This window comes from Talpa europaea (assembly GCF_964194135.1).
Source record: "Talpa europaea genome assembly, chromosome: 15".
In the NCBI taxonomy this organism is placed as follows: domain Eukaryota; kingdom Metazoa; phylum Chordata; class Mammalia; order Eulipotyphla; family Talpidae; genus Talpa; species Talpa europaea.
The window spans coordinates 3,169,158-3,186,099 of record NC_140083.1 but is presented as its reverse complement, the minus strand read 5'-3'; the positions used below and the strand labels follow the sequence as shown (position 1 = coordinate 3,186,099).

The window sequence follows — 16,942 nt, the reverse complement described above, 5'->3', positions numbered from 1 at the left end:
CTGAGTCTGCGCTTTCTCTTCCCGAGTGTTCTGTCCTCACCTGCCCCTTAAACAGGGTTCTCTCAGCTTAGTCTCTCTTTTTTTTTTAAGATTTATTTATTTTTATACAAGAGCTGGGGTACAGGCGAGAGGCGTGGAAGGGTGAGAGGACTCACCAGAGCCAGAATGGGGAACAGAACAGGCAGACTGACTGAAATACACTGCTGAGGGGAGCAGCGGGCATGACAGGAGAGGTCTGCCGCGCCATATGGCAATCTCCCTGGCTGTCCAGGAATCGAACCTGTGCTGCAGAGGCTGCGGACAGCTTCACAGCGCTGCGCTTGACCCGCTGTGCCACTTGCAGGCCCTCCTCTCTTCTTTTCTTATTGGCAGTTACATCCCCAAAGCTATTGGTACTTGCCCTGATGCCACCTGACAACCCTCTGTCCTTATGTTTCCCACTGCTGACTCCACCTCTTTGTCAAACAGTGGGGTCCGTGCTTTTGCTTAATCCTAGAGGAAGTGACAGCAGAACTGAGTCCTGCAAGAGTAAGGAGGGAGGACAGTCCCTGTGAGCGGAGGCCCAAAAGGGAGGACTTGGAGGTCTTACATGTGGAGACCTGCCGGCTTCTGGTGTGACAGTGGGGGCGCCCCATATGCGGCGGCCTTCTGAGCATCGTGGCCATCTCGTCCAGTCCCTCCTTTTGCGGGTGAAGACCCCAGGACCCGAGGAGTAATTTGTCTAAGGCTGTTCCACCCGATCCTGGCGAGGGCACACTGGCAGGAAGAGGTGCTCAGTTAGGTGGCACCCAGGGCAGAGGGCTGAGGTCTGTTCTGCTAGGTTTGGGTCTAGTGCTGCCATCTTTCTCCTGCCATTTCTACCACCATGCCTGCACGCGTGCCCCTCGCCACTGCTCTAGTTGCTGTGACCTCCGGGCAGGTCTAACTGGGAACTTTGCCCATTTATTGGACCTGGTGCTCTGATAGCCCTGGGCAAGGCTCAGGGATAGGAGGGCACTGACCAGAGTGAGTCACGGTAGGCCAGCAAAGTCTCCTGCCAGTGTGGGGAGCCCCACAAGGGCCACTGAGAGGCGCCGTGGGAGGTGGCACGGTCCAGGCGCCGCAGCAGGCTTAGTTCTCTGCTGGGGGGAGGGAGGGGCTGGTGCCACCCAAACCAAGCCATCCCCGAACACACACTTGTCTCCCTCCCACCCCCACCCAAATTAGGTGCTTTATTTGTGACCCATGTTCCTTACAAAACGTGCTTTAAACAGTACAGAAATACCAAGACGGAAGCAAAATTCACCCTAAACCCAACCACGCCCCTAGACGGTGATGGAGCAAGGCTGCTGGACATCCGTCCTTTCTGCCTTTTACGTGAGAAAGCACATCCTCTGTTTCCAGTTGCAGTAGCGGCGGCGCTGGGCCCTCGGCATGTATGTGCCAGGCCTGGTGCCAGCTACTCTGCCTCAGGGCCTTTGTGCATGTCACTGCCCCGCTGGCTGTGCCAGACGCGGTTCTCACACGTCTCGGCTTCAGCGTCAGTGCCGCCATCCTTTCTGACGCCCCGGCGGAGCCTCTCGGCCGTTATTCCCCTTGACGGCTTGGGTCCTCGTGTGGTTCCTGTTTGATGTTGCTTTTCCTCGCCGGGCGGAAGCGCTCGAGGGCAGGAGCCCTTTGCCGGCGATGCGCAATAAAGGTCGTCAAATGAACGTGTCAGTCACCGTCGAGTCCTCACGACCAGGCGGCCCCTGGTTCCCCGCGGTGAGACGACAGACCCGGCCCAGAACAGCCTCTGCCCCGCCCGGGCGCCCGGCGACCCCGTCTGCGGCCTCAGTCGGGCCGCGGCGAACTTAACCCCCCGCTGGCGTCTCGGGAGCCGCGGTCAGCACACGCGCGTGTGCGCCGGGGTCGTCCCGCCGCGGGTCCAGGGCGCGGCCCTCGCGTGCCCCCCGCCCCCGGCCCGACGCCCCGTTTTCCGAGTCTGGGGCCTGGATGGAGCTCGGGAAACGCGCGTCCTCGGGCGCCGCAGGTCTGCTCTTCGGGGTGCGGCCCGCAGCCGGATGGCGGGGCGCGGTGCCCGAGGGCGTGAGTGCTTGGGGGGCCGGGAGGGCGGCGGGAGCCCCGGTGGGCGCCGCGTCCGGGGCGGGGGGCCGGGGGCGGGGGGCAGAGGCGGTCACGGGCTCGCCTCTCGCTCCGGGGCGACCCGGGCGGGGGGCGGGGGAGGGGCGTGTTAACCCTTCAGTCCCCGGCCGGTGCCCGGAGGCACCGGTGGAGTCGCCGCCACGGGAAAAGGAGCGGCCCCTTTAAGCGCAGGGAAGCCGGTCGGCCTGGGGACCCGCGGGCTACGCTTCGCCTTCGCGGCGGCGCGGCGAGAGGCGTGGCCTCCCTATGCAAATTTGAGCTGCTGATCGATGACGCGCCATCACCCCACGCGCCGCTCCTCCCGCCGATTGGCCGCCACGAGCCTGGTCCCATTGACAACAAACAAGGAGGCGCGCGGCCGGGAGGCGGGGCTACGGGCGCGGGGGGGGCGGGGGAATCCCGCCCCGCCCCTCCCCTCCCGCGCGGCGCGAACATGGCGGCTGCTGGCACCGGCCGGTGAGGCGGTACCGGGCGGGGGCTGTCGGGTGTCATGGGCGGTGGCGGCGGCACCGCCCCCGTGTCTCCCTGAGCGGGACGGCAGGGGGGCCTCTGCGCCGAGCCGGGCGATGGACGAGAGCGGCGAGCTGGGCGTCCTGGAGACCATGGAGACGCTCACGGAGCTGGGCGACGAGCTGACCCTGGGGGACATCGACGGTGAGCGGCGCGCGGCGAGGAAGGGGTTACGCGGCGCCGGCGCGCGCCCACCCCGGCCCGGCTCGCGCGGGGCGCCCCGGCCCACGCGGCCGCCCGGGCCCCTCAGCCCTTCCGGCGGCGCGCGGGAGCCCCGGCGCCGCGCCCCGCCCCGCCCCGGGCGCCGCGGCCCGCTCTGGGGCGCCGCCGTGGGGAGCGGCGGGGCCGGGGCCGGGGGCGGCGCGGGGCCGGGCGGGGGCCGAGCGCGCCGCCGCCTCCCTCGCGCGCCGCCCGCGCGCCCCGCGCCCCGCGCGCCCACCCCCCGCACCTGTCGCTCCCGCGGGCCCGGGCGGCCCTGGGGTCCCGGCGGCGGCCCGGGCCCGCGCCCCCCCCGCCCGGCCGCGCCGTGGCGGGGGCGCTGGGCGATGGGGAAGTGTCAGGCAGAAGCAGGTTGCGGGGGAGCCGAGAGGGGGCGGCGGAGCGTGCGCGCGCCTCCCCGGGATGGGGACCCGCGCTCCTGCGCGGCGCTGCCCGGGGACTTGAGCAGCAGGAATTTCGAGCCGCGCGCCCCTCGGTGCACACGGGGAGCCGGGACGGGGACGCTTTGTTCTGGCGGCGTAGAGGAGCGGCCGGAGCCCAGGGGCCTCTTTGCAACGCGCTCCTCGCGTGGCCACGGGAGCCGAGGTTGGGAGACGGGGCCAGCCACTTGCCCAAGGTCAAGTCAGCAGCTGGTGACAGAGCCGCCCCCACCTGGCCCCGCGCTGGGGGAACGCAAGGCTTCGGTTAGTAATTGTAACGCAACTCTTAGTAGTTGGGCTCTTCTGATGTAGGTCGGCCCAGAGCTCTGATATTAGTTCACTTACTCCTCACTCTAATCCCAGGGGACAGTGATTGCCACGGTATTATAGGAGGCTGAAGCCAAGAGGTTAACTTGCCTAACCTCCAGTGTCTGGTAACTAGAGTAAGCAATATCCCGGTGCATTGTGCTCCTGAGTTTACCAAGAGCTTTCACATCCATGATCTGGCCAGACCTTGCAGGCAGGTGTGATGGCTACACCCGCACTGTGCAGATGAAGAAATAGGCAGCAGAAAGCTCCTGGGGAAAGAGATAAGTGGCAGCAGCTAACTGAAAAGGACCCATTTCTCATTTTCCTATTTGGCTTATATAACAGTGCGCCCCTCACCTGTCTTTGTATTTTATGTTTGGTCATCCTGCCGGTGTGGTGAGACCCTTCACTGAAGCCCCAACACACCGACAGACTTTTCACTGGGCGCCTCCAAAAACAAATGGGAGAGAAGTTCTTGGAACATAGCAAGGGCAGCCAATGTGCTTTGTGTGCCAGGCGGTGTGTTGAGCATACAACCACTTGCGTGTTCTCCGGCCTGCCAACAACCTGGCAGGTGGAGACTCCGTTATCCTCTCATCCCCTCTCGCAGATGCCCAAATGGTGGCTCAAGGGCGGGCAGTTCATCACCTTACCCAGACGACACAGCCAGAAAGCACTATGTCCACAGCTGCCGGCCACCAAGTTCACAAAATAGATCCATGGGCATTTCGCATTCCTATTCCATAATCAATCCCTTAATTTGAGTCTGTTCAACTACCTAGTGGTTATGTTTTAACTTTACTCCCCTGAATTCCTGAGTAAAATGGAAATTTTACTGGAAACTGCCACAGTGGTTCCAGTGGCTTCACAAGTCCCCATACTGGACTTGGGGAAAAGGAGGTGGGGGCTCCTGTCTTCAGTTGGTCAACAAATATTCAGGTGCCAGCTGTGGTTTCTGAACTGCAGGGAACATGAAAGGGAGGGAAGATGGAATTTTATGGCCTCTTGGAGCTTGAAATGAGTAACAATAAAACTAGTGCTGAGTGTAGAACAGCTCACCATTCCAAAGGGAACAAGTAAAAGTCAGCAATTATGGGAGCTGGGTCAAGGCTGGCTTGCCAGAAAGACCACACCAAGGAGGTGCCCCTTGACCTGGGCCTTGGAGGTTGGGCAGGCTGAAGGCCAGTGGTGGCAGATGTGAACACCCCGGAATACTTCCCCACATCATTCTGCACCGCCCCGCCCCCAGCTCCAGGATGCAGGGCCTTGGTTTGTTCCTGCTGTATTTCTTTCACTTAGAACTAATTTTTTGTAGAATGTCGGAATGGATTCCGCAACCTGGGGTTGGGTTGGATCCTAAGTTGTACTGGACGTAGCCCTTGGGGTCGAGTTAGATGAGGGGTGGCCAACCCAGCTGCTCCAGGAGCCCTCCGGTGAGGAAGACTAGGAATGAACACTCTTCCTTGGTGTGCACCGTGGGAACTACGCCTGTGCACGGAGGTGCGGGCAGGCGGGCATCCTTCGTTCGGCATGTCTGCCCTGCCCAGGTCCATAAGTGCCCTTCCGGAGTCAGGCCCTGGAGACCCCTCCATTCACTCACCACTTCGCTCGGTGGCTTCTGAGCACCCTGCGCTGGACAGAGTGCCATGGACAACTGTGGGCAAGACTTACGAGGTTTCTTTTCTCTTGAGAAACTTAAGGGAGGAAACAAAAATAAACATGAACTAAGCATGTTTGGTAGTGCTCTGTGAAGAAGCTAAAGTGGGCCTATGGTATGAAGAGTGACTGTGGTAGCTGTGTAGACTGGGGAGGCAAGGAAGACTCTGGAAGAGAGGTCAGCATCTCTTTTTCAAGAGATGCCCAGGTCTGGATTTTTATGTGAACTGTCTAGATTTTTAAACGGACTCATGTATTGATTTACTTCTAAAGGCACATGCTGGGCCTCCCCGGTGGCGCAGCGGTTGAGCGCTGGGTTGCGAAGCTGCCCGCGGCCTCTGCGGTGCTGGTTCGATCCCCGGCTGCTCCCCGGCCACCGGAGGAGGGTCCCGCATGGCGCGCAGACCTCTCCTGCCGCCCGCTGCTCCCCTCAGCAGTGTATTTCGGTCCCTCTGCCTGCTCTGCTCCCCGCTCTGGCTCCGGTGAATTCTCTCACCCTCCCGCGCTTCTGACTGTACCCAGTGCATGTATAAACAAAACAAACAAACAAATAAATAAAAAATAAATAAAAACATAACAAAAATAAATAAATAAATAAAGGCACATGCTGTGGGACCGTAGGTCAGACCAGCTGTCCAGGGCTGCTTAGCTCATCTCCAGGCCTGTTCCATTATAGAAGGGAACTGTGGTCTCGGGCCGGGTTGCTTGTGACACAATACCTGCAGCCCTTCCTCGCGTGGCAGATCTCTAGTGTGAGAAAGGGCGAGTGACAAGCCAGGTCCTCTGAAGGCAGAGAGGTGGGGTCTTCTCCTGGGATCGGGAGGGTCACCATCAAGGGAGATGGCCTTTTGTGCTGGACCCAAAAGGATGAGTGTCAGAAGCAGCACGACACGCACGTGGGAAGCCTTGGAAATCATGACTCCTAGCCATGTCTTGGAATCTACAGGTGCAGAAGGTGAAGTTGGAGACAAGTTGGGGAGTCTTCGTACCAGACACAGATGCTTTGTGGAATGTAGGTTATCCCTGAGAATTTTCAAATCATTGGTGACACATTAAACCTTGGGTTTTAAGAAAATTCAACTGAGGCGATGGGCAAGGAAGGTTGGTGGCAGGGGGACCCGTCTGTGAACTGCAGCCACCCAGTTAGGAGGTGACGTCACCGAGAAGGCCGTGGGCTCCAGGTGGGAGAAGTAGCTGTCATGCAGGATGCTGGCCGGGACAGGACGGGCCTTCACAGAGGCATCGCCCTGAAGCCTAGTCAGAGGTGGGGTTCTGGGATCCCGTCAAGACTGTCATCCTGCAGCGCCAGGCACGCTCAGAAGCCACAAGGAGAGCTGGCTTAGGGAGATAGTGAGAATCTGTCTTAAATCGGCCAAAGCTGAGGTGCCTGAGGGGGGCATCCAGTAGGAAATAGATGGGAAAACTGGGCACAGGGACTGCGGAACAGCCACTGTTATGAGCTGAGGATGGAGACGAGAGGATGGAAGTCAGGCGGTCACAGACACGGAGGTGAGCTTTCCGAGGAGCAGCCAGCGGGCGATAGGGTCAGTGCTGCAGAGGCCGGAGAGGAGCAGGAGCCAGGAAAGGAGTCTTGGGACTTGGCGACTAGGAGGCCAACCTTGACGGAGCGCTTAGGTGAAGGGCCCAAGGCCACGCGGGCCAGGGGGAGGCGAGAGTGGGGGTGATGGACACACGGGCAGCTGTTCCTCTGGAGAAGCTGGAAAAGCTCTTTGACGAACGGAATGACCTTGCGTCTCTGTGGATGGGCCGAATCTGGACATTCCACCTGAGTGCTGCCGCCCGCGGTTCCTGCCCTTAAGCGCCCCGGGCGCGGCCACTCGGCTCTCGGCCGGCCGTTCACCCGTGGGTGGACACTGGGGGCGCTCACGAGTGCCGTGGGCTGGAATGCTTGCTACAGCTTTTGTGTACATACGTGTTTTCATCTCTCCTGGCATGACCGCTTCGTTTCGTTGCTGTTTTCCAGCATTTATGAGCCGCGTGTTCACCTGCTGCCTTGTCCCGCAGGACGCCCTCGGCGCGCGCCGTCTTCCCTCGCCTCCCACGTGGGCGTCTCTCTGGGCCGCCCGCTTTGTGCCCCTCTGGTGGTTGCCTAGGCCGGCGGCCCCCAGCTTGTCCCAGGCCTGACCTTAACCTCCCCTGGGGTGACGTGGAAACCCCTTTCTCTGGTTCTTGCTGTAACTGCCGCCTCGGATGAGGGGCTTCCTCCCTTAGCCTCTTGAGGAAGAGGCCCTGGAGTAGTGGGGGGAGGGTGTGCTGCAAATACCCTTTTTTTTTTTTTTTTTAAGATTTATTTATGTGTACAAGGACTTTGACCCGATCCTTTGCGAGGGGCCTGTTCAGTGGAAGCTGGCAGGCCCTTGTCTTGTCCCTCGGTCTTCTGACTTGCCTGATGCTGAGGGATGAGACCGGGCTGCGGCTCACTGCTCCTCCTCGGAGGGCCCTGGAGGGCTCACCGGGTCAGATGCCTACATTCCCGGAGACCCCCAGCCCCCAGCCTGCAGAGGAGCTTCTGGGTCTCGAGCCTTAGTTGGCACAGACTCAGGCCTCCCCTTCTCCCTGTAGACGCTCAGCAACATCTTCGGCCGGGTCCCCTCAACTGGCCCCGCAAAGGTGTGTCTGAAAGGAAAGGAAGGCCCTTCAAGGCCAGGGTGTCTGCTGGCTGGAAGGTTGGAGTGGTCAGCCGGCGAGGAGGGTGCCTGTTGGAGGGGGTGTGGTCAGGACCCACCGGGAGGCGGAAGTGAGAAGGGGCAGAGCTCAGCCTCCACCTCCGTTTCTCGTTTCTCGGGTGAGTCACGCTGGAACGCTGGCGCACAGCCTCGTGTTCACCCTGCGTGCGCCCGTTTCAGGGCTCTTCTGACGCGCGTGTTCATCACCGTCACAGTGTTTGGAAGGAAAGAGCTGCGGCTGCTCGCAGCTTATTTATTTGCCACCGTTTCTGGCTCCTGATCTCATCCAGTTCCATCTCCTGGGACATGTCTTCTGGGCTTGCTCAGCCTCTGAACCAGTCTGCTGGGTTTCTTCTTCCTTGATCTGCTTGGCCTCGCCCTTGACAAACATTCCCCGCATTCACACCCAGGCGGGGGCCCGCACAGCCCGCCTCTCTCCGAACAGCTTCCTGTCTCGTGCTCGCCTCACGTCCAGGTTTTTTTCCTTTTTAGGTTTATTTCCGCGTCTGTCTCACTCGACTCCGACTTTTCTCTCCTCCATTTCATAATTAAAAGGGAACTTCTTAAGCGATACCATTCAGTAGAACTTCCTAATCATCCACTTGTGCTCCTCTGGATTCCTGTCTGCACTTTATTCACGCGCACACGCGTCACCGCGCGTTTCCAGAGCAGGTTGCTGTGTTGACATGGTGGCGGATAGTGGCGGATAGTGGCCTGGCCACCCCACCTGACCCCACCTGACCCCACCTTTTCAAATACCTGAAAAAGCATTTGAGAGCAGGCGCTTACCTGCTCTCCCCACCCGCCTCCCGCCTTTACATCACTTGGGTTTTCCTGCACAGAGAGCTGTTGCCCCAGCCCTGCCGAGCCAGTTGCTCACCCCAGCACACACCCTCCATCCCCCCCGCCACCCCCACCCCCCCACCCCCGCCTCCCTGCAGTAAACAGCTGTAAACAGCTGTCCTGTCCTGACCAGGAATTGCAACTTGAAAAATACTGTTATTTTTTTAAAAACGATCAGTCCATTCCTGTGATCCAAATTACCAAGATAAACAGGGCCAGAAGTCATGTGCCCTCTGGCCCTGTCTCCATCTGGGGGGCCCACGCCCCACCTGCCCACCAGCAAGTCATCTTTTAGTTACTTTCATCTCCTTCAAGAGACACTTGATGCAACCGTGAGCAAATCACAAGTGCAGATTTAAATTTTTCTTTCCCTCTTTTTATCTTTTTCACATAGAGGTAGTTGTTTTTCTGCCTCTTGCCCCACCCCAACAGTATCCCCTTGGTCTTGCCAGTCTTTTTCTCTGCTGTGTGGTTTTCCCCTGTGCGGTTACCCTGGGGTGCATTCGCCCCTTCCGTTGGGCATTTGAGGTTGTTGCCATGTTGCTGTTAAAGACGCGCTGCAGGAAATACCTGTCAGCTGGGGGCCTCACACACGTGTGTGTAGGTGCAAGGGAAATGACCAGAAGTCGGGGCTTGCCAGGTGAAAGTGGGGGTATCAGGTCTACGTCGCAGCTGCTACAGGAGTCAGCTGAGATGGGGTGCAGAGAGGGAGTGCGGGAGCTTGCACTCTGCTGGCCTTTGCACTTGGGCAGGGCCCCCCCCCCCCCCCCCGCGAGTGCCTGACAGCTGTGTTCCCCTGGCAGGCAGGCCCGCTGGTGGGCAAGCGGGGCCTGTCTCCACTCCACTTAGGGGCTTGGCCTGCCCCCATGGCTCCTCACTCCGCTTTTCTGCGCCCCGCCTTCTGAGTGGAGAGCCTTCCCAGATGTGCCCTTTGCTGGGGACCCCGGTGGTTGTGAGCATCCCCTGCCTCTGCCACTTTCGGTTTCTGGGAGTGATCCTCCATCTGTGCTTTCACTCCTGCAAGCACAGCCCTTCCTAGCTCCCAGCCCTCTGTTTTGGGGGGCTCACAGGACGCTGTCTTGTTCTGCGTGGTTTGGTTGGAACGGAGTCTCTTCCACACGTCTGCTTCCTGCCCAGACGTTTCAGCGCGTCATGTGCACATTTTCTGGGGGCTTTTCATCCCCATCGCTGGTGTTCTGGAAGCTGCTTCCTTTAACTGTAATTCTCTAAGACTGCTTTTCACCAAAGGCTGCAGGTATTTTAGGAAATGCCCTTTGGTAATCAGTAGCCCCCTTCCTCCCAGTGCTTTCCCTTGAACTTCTCACCGCTGACCGAAGCGGTGCTGGGCCCGCGGCCGGGCTTTCTGCGGCTGCGCTTCAGCAGGCCGGGCCCAGCTCGGAGGGCTGCTCTCCATTGCGTTGAATTCTTGCACGCCTTGAGCAGGAGCTCGGGTCTTTCCTCCAGGAGCCCCTGGTCTTTCACCCTGGGTGCCCCGTGTTCTCTGGGTGCCTGGGATGCATCTTGTTCTTTGGGAGTGACCCGCTGTCTCTGCGGTCACCTCTACATTCTGCCCTTCACCAGCTTTCGAAATCACCGTGTGGGTCGCACCCAGCGCGGTGTTGGTCAGACCTTATCTGGGGCCTGGCAGGGCAGGCCAGGGCCCTGCTCACACAGTGCGCCTGACCTTTACCTGCGTTGTCTCATAATAAGTCTTGCGTGTCAGGTTCTCCAGTACCACGGTGAAGGAACGGCTACCAAGGGGGAAGGGAGAGCTCCGTCCACGCGCGCTGCCCTGCCCCGCGCCTCGTCCCTGTCTGAAGGAGGCGTCCAGGCTCTGCACACAGGAGGTGTGTGGAGAGGCCGTAGCCTCTGCTCAGCATGCGTTCCCCCTCCCTGTTTGTGAGGGACGGTCTGCCCTCGCCCCCTCTTCCAGAGCCTTCCCCTGTCAGGTCCCGCGGCCCCGCTCAGCCTGTTTCCACTGGAAGGTGCGGGGTGGGGAGCCTCCACATCTTTGCCGAGTTGAGTGAGTGAAGTAAGAATCAAGCACACGAAAGGAAGAGGGCAGGAGCTGATGTTTGCTTTTGCCTCTGAGGATGGGGGAGAGGCTTCTGCTTGGAAGTTGCCTCTGAGGACCAAGGGGCCTTTCTTTAGAACACAGTTTTGCAGTGTTTAGTTTTTCCTTTTGAAAGGGCTTTTGTAGGTGTGGTGGGCAGGACACAGAGGAGCAGTCAGAGAGCAGGGGGACGTGTTCCATTTCTGGACCGCAAGAGCCAAGGGTTAAACCCAGTTGACTTGATGGAATTTTTTAGAGAGCCCGGCTTCCAGGTGCGGCTCCCTGGGGAAGCTCTGTGAAGAAATGATCCCTAAACCATTTCAGGACTGAAACTTGGGGGCAGAGCTCTCACCTCTCTCTGCTTGTGATTGCTAATGAACATGTGTCTAAATGTCTCTCGTAATCTGCCTTCCTGCATCTGCTTGGAGGAACAGGTCTGTTGGGTTTGGGGTGAGTATGGAGCTGTGATGAAATTCCAGCTGCTGAACCAGATGTGGACCAGCCTTATCACTCTGCGCCTGCCCACGGCTGCCAGCCAGCTGTGCTGCTTCCTCACATTGCTGCCTGGCTTCGTCCTTTGCAAAAGTTGGGAAATGCCAGCCCGTCTTCCTGGCGGTACCGGAGTGGATGCTTCACTCCCTCTCCCAGTTTGAAGGTGGGGCACCGGGAAGAGAGAGTAGGATTTGCCTGAGGTTCCCCTGCGGAGGACATGTAGCCAGGGCTCAGGCTTGGGCCTCCTGATGCGGGTGCCGTGCTCTTCCCCGGGAGGCCTGAGGTGGGCGACGCCCTGCCGGGAACTTGTGTGTCTCGGAGTCCCTGCTCTGGGCAGAAGTTGTTTTTTAAACGCTTTTAGCCCCTGGCTCATGAGTGTGCACGGCTCTCCAGCGCAGCGCTAGACTCTTTGGGGTATTCAGGATGAATCCAGCAGTCCCGACGTTGAGGGAGCCGGCATCCAAGCAGCCAGTCAGAGTACAAAGCAAAAGCAACAGAAGCCATAGCAGAGCAGTCGGAGTGCCAAGGAGGGGAGTTGGGGAAATCCTCACAGGCCCTTCGGCATTTGAGCGAAGTTGTGAGGGGTGAGTGAGCGGAATTTTAGAAAGGAGAGGGGGCGGGTGCTCATTTGGACAGAATTAGACCAAAGCTGGGAATAACTTGGCGTGTCCTGGGGACACATGATTCAGCGTGGCCAGAACACAGTGTCTAGTGGACGAGCTTCTCAAACTCGAGTGCCTGAGAAGCCCTGGGGTACACCTGCCTCTGGAAGGCCTGGGTTGCCTCCAGGGGCACCTGACTGGTGGAGACAGGTCAGAGAAGGCTTCTGGGAGGCACCTTGTAAGCGAGGCCTTAAGGATCCAGGGAAAAGAGAGAACAGCCCTTTCAAGAGGCTTGACCACTGCTGCCACACCCTACCTACCCTTATATTCAGGACCACCCTGACTCAGCAGCAGTGTGGGGGTGCAGGGGCGAGTTGCAGCCTCCTCCCGATGCCTGTTGCTTGTCCCTTTCTCAAGCACAGTCTTGAGGGCCTGCTCCGCTCCTGCTCCTCGTGTCAGAGTGTCAGGATAAGCTCCAGCAGCTGGGGGCCAGGGATGTGCCAAGCTGACTCACCTGCAGCACCCTCCCTCCCCTGGGGCCCTGCCCTGCTGCGGGCCGGGCCAGCCCTGTGTCCACTCTGATAGCCTTTCTGAGGGCACTGGTCTGTTCTCGCCTAGGTTGTGTCCTGGTGGCTAGGTTTCTCTGCCTTCCCGGTAGGGGGCGTGGGGGGGGCCAGGGCCCCCCACAGGCCGCTGTTTGCAGCTCCATTTCATGATCTGCTTTACGGAATCGTTTTTTTTGCCCTTGGTCTCAGGGAGTTGGGGTGGTCCTGAATAGAAGAGCAGGGCATGGGGTTGTTGGTGCCTTCGGTTCAGGGCCCCTGAAGGGTTGAGGTCCCCTGCCCCCACCCGTCCCCGGCAGGAGAACAGCTCAGGTGAAGTGGCTTGTGCTCCTGGTGTTGTGAAATGCAAGGCCCTCTCACAGAACAGGATGGAGCAGGGTCGGTTCCCTGGAGTCTCTGTCGTGTCTTGCTCAACTTTCAGTCACCTGTTCCGGGAGAGCTAGAGCAGCACCCGGTGAGGTAGGAGCGGATGAGGCCCGCTGCAGGCAGACCTGGCTGACATGCTCCCCCTCTGAGCACGCAGGCCTGTCTGCACCCTTGGCTGAGAGCTCAGCTTCAAATACCAGCCCTGCCTCCTGCTGAGCAGCCAGTGATTTAGGTCTCTGCCTTGCTCTGATGCTAATGGCCTCTACCTCAAAGTCACATGGCCATCAATGAGGAATCCTGTGCAGAGGGCTTAACATGACTGTTGACATGGAGGAAGAGCGCAGAGTGTTAATTACTGTGCTGTTTATTATTAGCACTGCCGCTAATCTGCTCAGGTTTTTCCCTACTTCATTGTTCTCGTCTAGTCTTGGCTGCTAAGAGCAGGCTCGCTGAGTAAGATGGCGTAAGATGGACAGCCTTTTGCCCTTGGAGTGCCCGAGGCGCTGGCCAGGCTGAGGTGCCGCACTGGGTCCTTGAGGGCAGCCGCAGGGGGCCCCTGAGAGGAAGCACCCAGTGAGGTTGTTGGGGTTCTCTGAGCAGTGGGAGGGTGGAGGAGGCGCTTGCCTCAGCCTCACAGTCACCCCCACCTGCCTGAGACTATGGTCACCGCCCTTTCCAAGCACTTATGGGCCAGGCACTGTCCTAAATGCTGGGCACACACTAACTGTGGGAGAGCACTGGCTAGGGAGGGCTGCCTCACGGGTGCCTGGAACGTTGTCTGGTTCTAACATTAAACAGTGGGTGGCAGTGTGGGCAGGGCGTACGGCCAAGGCAGCCCGGTAACTAACAGTGCTAAGGAAGTTATTTTCCATTTTAAAAAATCACCTTTGTCTGCACGTTCACAATACTCACACACAAACATGAGACAAATCGCAGTGAAAATCGACAGCAGGGAAAGCTGTTTGAGTTATTCCTGCAGTTTCTGCCCACACCTTGCCCCTCTTCTTATCCCACCAAGGCCCTGGCAGGTGTTTCCCCTGCTGTGTCCACCAGAACAGGAGCTTCTTGAGGAATTTAATTTTTTATTGGATACATGGTAGGCTTAGTTCATGTTTCTTGAATTCATGTTGTTATAGGGCAGCCCCGATATTGAACGGGGTGCCTGGCTGTGGGTCCTCACCCGCGCGCTTACAAGGGACTTAAGAATACTCCACTACAGACACATACAAAAGGTTCATAAAAGGTTTATTTACAAGGGAAAAGGAAATAAGGAAAATGGACAACTCAGGGAGAAAATAGGGAAATAAAGTCTTTCATGCGTCCTACCCGATCCGCCGACCTGGACACCCAAAGGCCCTCTCAGAGCTGGCCCGACGCTGCGAGCTGGCGGAGAGCCAAAATGGGGGACCCCCCCAAAGCCCACGTGTCTGTCTTTATACTCACTTGGCTGCTTAACCCCACCCTCAGGTCCCAGCCACCTTCCCTTGGGTGGGGATGGGATGTGGAGTGCCCAGTGTCTTTGGCTTTGGCCTGGGGTGGGGGTGGAGTCCACACAGCCTGTATGGAATCAGCTTTAGGACAGCCTTTTCCCCCTAACAATGTCAAGGGATGTATCTTCATTGATTTTAAAAAAGAGAAATTTCCAGAAAGTTGGATTTTGTCACAGCATAAAGTCTTATCTGGGTAAGATGCCAATAATTTTAAATTGGGGTAGGAAGGTATATTCTCAGACTACAAACGGCCAGGCAGAGTCTCTTCCACGCCTGCTTATCCTGAGATTAACCTCCCATTATCGTTGCACTTAATGTTGGACATAATGAGATGTCCCCTTCCCACCCCCACCCCCAATTCTCCAGGGCTGTCTTGCATCTTTTTCCCAAGTTGTAATAAGTAGAAATATAAAAACCAAGAAGTGTTTGTTTCGTAGAGGAAATAGTGGGCACAGAGGAGCCACTCAGACAGACGTAAATAGAGCTCTCTATTTAGATCTTAGCTCAGTCACTTTGCAGCTTGTGGGGGGGGGGGCACAAGTTATTTAATTTCTTTGGACCTACTTTCTCTCACCTTGTAAAGCAGAATAATAATACTGGTCCCAGGGGTGATGTCGAGCACTGAGTAACCTCCCTGTCTCATTGTTAAGGTGGTCCACTGGAATCAACATGAAATTAACTAATTTCAGCCATAACCACCTTCTGTACATTAAACAAGATAATAAGTGTGACTTCTAATTAGAAAATAAACTTAATTATTTTTTGTCACTGAGTTGTTTTTGCTTTTAAACACCAACAGTGTGCCCAGTGGCTTTATTGACAGGTTACATTGGAATCTAACCTGGAAATTTTCTCCTTTTCAAATTCATGCTAACAAAAAAAGCTGTGAAAGTCGAATCCGTTTTATGAGGTGCTGGGCATAGTCCTATGTGTTAATTAATAATACTATTCACCAGAGTTCGGATTATCCCCGTGTTTACAAGTAAAGAGACTGAGTCTTGGGGAGATTGACTAATTTTCCAAAGACAGCACAGCAGACACATGACTGGAGTCACCCCTGGTCTTGCTGATTCCACAGCCTTTTCCCCTCCAGCCGGTTCTCTTTGAATTGAAACTTGGAAGTCCCTGTTCTGTTTGGCCTGGTGATTCTTGGTTTAGCTTTAAGGATATCCTGCTTTTCTCCCTTAGTGTGGCTCTTTGCTGCCCTTCCTTCACGCAGGGGGCAGCTGCTTTCTCAGTGTTCATCGCTTTTTACAGCTTCACATATCGCCAGAACTTTATTCTTTAATGGATTTTCAGAAGAGTCTCTCAGTTGACGGAGTTACCCACGGTTTTTGTTATGCTATTCTGATAGCAAATCAGAATTTAGTCCTTGACTTTTGCACAGAATGTTCTTGATGAGTTCATGATGTCACTAGGGCTCTGGCCAGGGCAACCTTTCCCCTCCTCACAAACAGCAAGCAGCCCCCGAGGGGGGTCGGAGGTTCACCTTCCTAGAGCGCCAGACCCCTTGTCCGCCTCCGCATCCTAATAAGGAGAAAGACTGAGTTCATTACCATGAGCTGCCGAGGACCCTTGGTGATGCGGCCCCATCAGGCCTGGTGCCCATCCCCCATCCTCTCCAGCGGTCAGGGGGCCCATCGCACACTCCATGCCTCAGCTGCCAGGGCTCCCTGGGCAGGGTACTCACCTCCATCACCATCAGCCTGCACCCCAGCGCCTTATTTGGGGGCCGGAGCTGCTGGTGGCATTGATGTTACCGTGTTCCTCATGTCCTCCTGGGCTCTTGAGTATGCATCTGTCTGCTGACGTTACGGGGCCCAGGCGTGGACTGGTCACTGCACTAACGCCTTGTGGTCAGGCTGTTTTATCATCTCTCTGGGTCCACACATTTCACTCCTTCTGTATTGATCATGCGTACTTCCCCCCCAAGAAGAAACAGGAAATTGCGTGGATGTGCCAGCTTTCCTGGGATAATCTAAATTTAAAAAACAGCTTGTTCTATGGTGAGGCTGTGCCCCTTCCAACTTTGATTCGGAAAGCATGAGCAACATTTTTATAGATTGTGTGAAGGACACTTTTGAGTGCAGGTCAGTGAATCAGTGCATATATATATATATATATGATTTTTTATGCATGCAAGAACTGGGGTAGAGGCCAGAGTTTAACTACCTGTGTTTAATGCTGAGAGAGGCACATGGGAGCTGAGGTTTTCCTCTATGTTGATTATGGATCACAAGATGTAAGAAAAGCATTGAGAAATATAATTTACTGTATGTAAGTGGCAGAGTGAAACTTTTAAAAAGTTAGGAGCCTCTTCTTACACTCTGGTGTCACCAGCACGAATCACAGCTCAGTGACTGCTAATGAAAGGACCAGCCTGGTGACAGAGCTGACTCAGGGAGGAAGCAATAGGCTGATACTTCCAGAAGTGAAGAAAGATGCAGGGCTCAGGCTGTGAATTTACATGCAAAACTGCTTAATGGTCAATAGGGCAATAAAAGCAGAGCCTTCGAGGTGTTCTTTTTTTTCTTTCTTTCTTTTTTTAAAGATTTATTTATTTATTTATTTATTTATTTATTTATTTATTTATTTATTTATACAAGCAC

At 56.7% G+C, this 16,942-nt stretch overlaps 1 protein-coding gene across 1 annotated transcript in view; it reads left to right on the top strand.

The window, feature by feature from the left end:
• Positions 1-2,393: 2,393 nt before the first annotated feature.
• SREBF2 (sterol regulatory element binding transcription factor 2) overlaps positions 2,394-16,942 on the top strand; it is a gene marked incomplete at both ends in the record, with an annotated part of 40,871 nt that continues 26,322 nt past the window's right edge. Inside the window, one exon of the mRNA XM_084254542.1 lies at positions 2,394-2,778. Coding sequence (XP_084110668.1) covers positions 2,394-2,778 — 385 coding nt within the window. The remainder of the gene's footprint in view (positions 2,779-16,942) is intronic.